The following is a 3,893-nucleotide window of genomic DNA, read 5'->3' as shown; positions in this document are numbered from 1 at the left end:
TCCAGATCATTGATAAAGATGTTAAATGATGTTAAATGATGTTGAACAGCACGGGCGTACCTCCATTGCAGAACGATGACGGGGGCCACTGCTGCCTGGTGAACAAGTGGAGCACCTTCCTGAAGGCCCGGCTCGTCTGCTCCGTGCCAGGACCCGACGGGATTGAAACACACTTTGATGAGCTCCGTGAGTGGGTGGGGGAAGCACAGGGTCCTTCTGCACCCCTGTGGGCTTGAGGACACCCTGGGGAGGTGACACAGTAACCTGGGAGTAACCTTGCTGCCCCCCAGCTCTTACCTCTCCCATAGGGAGCAGCTCTCCCCACTGCCCCAGTGTCCCTGGGTGCAACAGGGGTCCCTGCCCACCTCCCCCTTGGTGACACTCCCATCTTTCTGTCCCAAGAGGATGTCTTCATCCAGCAGACCCAGGACTCCAAGAACCCCATTATCTACGCTGTGTTCTCCGCTTCAGGGTGAGTGCTGACCCTCTCGGGAGCAGTGGAGGAGGGGGTCCTCAGCTGGGTGGGGGTCCTCAGCTGGGTGAGGGTCCTGGTGATGCTGTGGTGGCAGGCAGTGCCACACCAAAGGGTGGCAGCAGGTCTTTCCTCCCAGGTCGGTCTTCAAGGGCTCTGCTGTGTGTGTCTACTCCATGGCTGACATCCGCATGGTCTTCAACGGGCCCTTCGCGCACAAGGAAGGACCCAACTACCAGTGGATGCCCTACACAGGCAAAATGCCCTACCCCCGGCCGGGCACCGTAAGTAGCACCCGTGCCCGTGTGGGTAAGTGAGCTGGTGCCTGCTGGGCAGCCAGCATGGTCAGACCCATGGTCACCAGGTCACCAAGTGTGGGTGACATCTTTGCTGCAGTGCCCCGGAGGGACCTTCACCCCATCCATGAAGTCAACCAAGGACTACCCCGACGAAGTGATCAACTTCATGCGCGCGCACCCGCTGATGTACCACGCCGTTTACCCCACGCACCGCCAGCCGCTGGTGGTCCGCACCAACGTCAACTACCGCTTCACCACCGTGGCCGTCGACCAGGTGGATGCGGCAGACGGGCGCTATGAGGTGCTTTTCCTGGGCACAGGTACCCACGCCGCGCACCGCGGGGAACACAGCATGCTCCAGCGCGGCCCCGGAGGGCACCACCAGGGCTGGCCAGCACACGTTGCCCCTGCCATGCTGGATGGGGCGAGTGGCTGAGGCCTCCCCTGAGATCCCTGCCCCTCCTCAAGGCTCCAGCTTGGCCCTTCCCCTGCTCTGGTGCCCATCCCACAGACCCCACCATCCAGCCTGCTCCTTCTTCTAGCCCAGTTCCTGTCCACAGGGCTGATACCTCCCATCCTAGGGATGCCACCGTCCAGCTTGGTCCTACCCCTGCCCCAGTGCTCACCCCAAAGGCTCCACCATCCATCCTCATCTATTCCTGATTCTGGTGCCCATCCTGCAGCCTCTGCAATCCAGCCTTGTGCTTCCTATTGCCCATCCTAAGCCCACCATCGTCCTGCCTTGAGCTTCTCCTGCCCCATGGCTCATCCTAGAGGCAACAGCATCCCACCCTCTCCTTCCCCAGTGCCTATCTTGGGGGTACCATTGCCCAGCCTGGTGCTTCCTCTGCTCTAATGCACATCCTAGAGCTGCTGTGATCCATTCCCGGCTGCTGTCTTCACCCTGCCCTGCATAGTGTCAGTCCCTGGCCACGGGTGGTGACCTGAGCTGGTAGCCACAGCCCAGACACAAGCGCCCACTGCAGCAGGAGAGAGATGGGGATGGGCTTGATGGGGTCCTTCTTCCCCCCGCCAGGACCTGCATCCCAGGGGGGGAGGGTCTGGGTGCCCAGGGGTGGCACTGAGCCCTGGGCACTGTGGTGTCTTGCAGATCGGGGCACCGTGCAGAAGGTCATCGTGCTACCCCGGGACGACATGGAGACGGAGGAGCTCATGCTGGAGGAGATTGAGGTGTTCAAGGTGAGGGTTGTCCTGTCCTCCACCCTGCACTGTGTCCTCAAGCCAGCCCCCTGGGACACCAACCAACCCCTGGGGACGCCAACCAGCCACTTGGGGCACCAGCCAGCCCCTTGGCCAGCTTTGGAGGGACCCCAAGCGTTGGTTCTTCTACCTGCTGCCCCCTTGCAGCTCCCCCTGCTCACCCCAGCTGATGGGTGGGGGCTGGGGTGCCCACCCTGGGGCTGCAGCATCAGGCCAGGTGCTTGCCCCTCCATCTCCTTCACTCCTGCTCCCATCCAGGTGCCGGCATCCATCAAGACAATGACCATCTCCTCCAAGAGGGTGAGTCACAACGTGTGGCAGGGGGCTGGGCAGATCCCACCACAGGTCCAGCGTAACCACGACACCAGAGCCACCAGCAGAGAGCGACATGGGTGGCTGCAGGGCAAGCTGGCTCTGGTGGCCCTGGGTGGCCCTGGTATCTTGGCTGATCACAGTACTGTGAGGCTGCAGCTCCCTTTGTGGAGGGTCCTTGCAGGGAGGGGACAAAACAGCATCTCACCCTGTCCTCTTTGTCCCCCCAACAGCAACAGCTGTACGTGTCCTCAGCCGTCGGCGTGACCCACCTGGCCCTCCACCGCTGCGATATGTACGGGGAAGCCTGCGCCGACTGCTGCCTGGCCCGGGACCCCTACTGCGCCTGGGACGGCAGCGCCTGCACCCGCTACTCCGCCTCATCCAAGAGGTACGGGGAGTCAGGGGGAGTCAGGAGGAGCAGCAGGGAGGGACACCTGACCCCCAGGCTCCCCCACTCACCTCCTGCCTCCCCACAGGCGCAGCCGGCGGCAGGACGTCCGGCACGGCAACCCCATCCGCCAGTGCCGAGGCTACAACTCCAATGGTGAGCGAGGGCTGGGGCAGCCCTGCAGTATGGGGGGGTCACCTGGGGGGGCCTGCTGAGGTTGGAGGGCAGGAAGGTGTGGGCAATGGCCAGAGGTGGACATGGGTGGGTGGACACCATGGTGGGTTGATGATTGTGTGGGTGGAGATACAGAATCACAGAATGTACTGGGTCGGAAGGGACCTTTAAAGCTCATCCAGTCCAACCCCTGCACTGAGCAGGGACATTGGTACCAGATCAGGATGCTCAGAGCCCCATCAAGCCTGACCTTGAATATCTCCAGGGATGGGGGCTCCACCACCTCTCTGGGCAACCTGTTCCAGTGAATATATGGGAAGAGGGTGAGTGTGGGTGGGTGGTGGGTGGATGGAAGAATAGATGCATTGTAGAGGATGAACATGGATGGATGGATACCTTGGGGATGAGGATGAGCATGAATGGATGGGGGAGTAGGGTGAACATGGATGGATAGATGAGTACATTTGGGATGGAACGTGGATGGATAGATGGATATGTTGAGGAAGAGAATGAGCAGATTTGGATGTGTGGATAGAGGGATGGATGCATGGGGAAGGATGACCACAAATTGATGAGTGTATAGATGAATGAATGGATGGATAGATGGATGGACATGGGTGGATGGGTGGACACGGGTGGATGGATGGACACCCTTGTGGAAGTGGCTACACTAGAAGAAGAGGAGAACACTTGCTGGTGGCTGGGGAGCAGGCAGTCCTGTGGCTGGAGGCAAGCTCGGTGAGCTGGGCAGGAAGGCAGCACAGCAGGACAGCATGGCAGGGTCGCGGAGGTGCATGTGTGACCTCGCTTTCTGCGGCCCAACCCTGCAGCTAACAAGAACACGGTGGAGGCTGTGCAGTACGGCGTGGAGGGCAGCACTGCCTTCCTGGAGTGCCAGCCCCGCTCGCCCCAGGCCAGCGTCAAGTGGCTGCTGCAGAAGGACAACAGCGACCGACGGAAAGAGGTAGGGCAGGGGGCTGCACCAGGGGCTGCCGGGAGTGCTGGGTGCCATTCGGCTGAGCCA

General features: G+C 61.2%; 1 protein-coding gene across 1 annotated transcript; it reads left to right on the top strand.

The window, feature by feature from the left end:
* Positions 1-71: 71 nt before the first annotated feature.
* On the top strand, positions 72-3,884 carry SEMA3F (sema domain, immunoglobulin domain (Ig), short basic domain, secreted, (semaphorin) 3F; the record flags this gene model as incomplete). Its single annotated transcript, XM_010193722.1, has 9 exons — positions 72-186; positions 403-472; positions 612-756; positions 869-1,091; positions 1,883-1,971; positions 2,251-2,292; positions 2,538-2,695; positions 2,784-2,851; positions 3,700-3,884. Coding segments are annotated over 9 exons (1,095 nt in total), but the record flags the coding sequence as incomplete, so codon positions are not given.
* Between the last annotated feature and the right edge of the window lie 9 nt (positions 3,885-3,893).

Source organism: Mesitornis unicolor, unplaced genomic scaffold (genome assembly GCF_000695765.1).
Source record: "Mesitornis unicolor isolate BGI_N332 unplaced genomic scaffold, ASM69576v1 scaffold52401, whole genome shotgun sequence".
Classification (NCBI taxonomy): domain Eukaryota; kingdom Metazoa; phylum Chordata; class Aves; order Mesitornithiformes; family Mesitornithidae; genus Mesitornis; species Mesitornis unicolor.
Note: the sequence above shows the minus strand (reverse complement) of the source record. Positions and strands in the feature narration are given on the sequence as shown.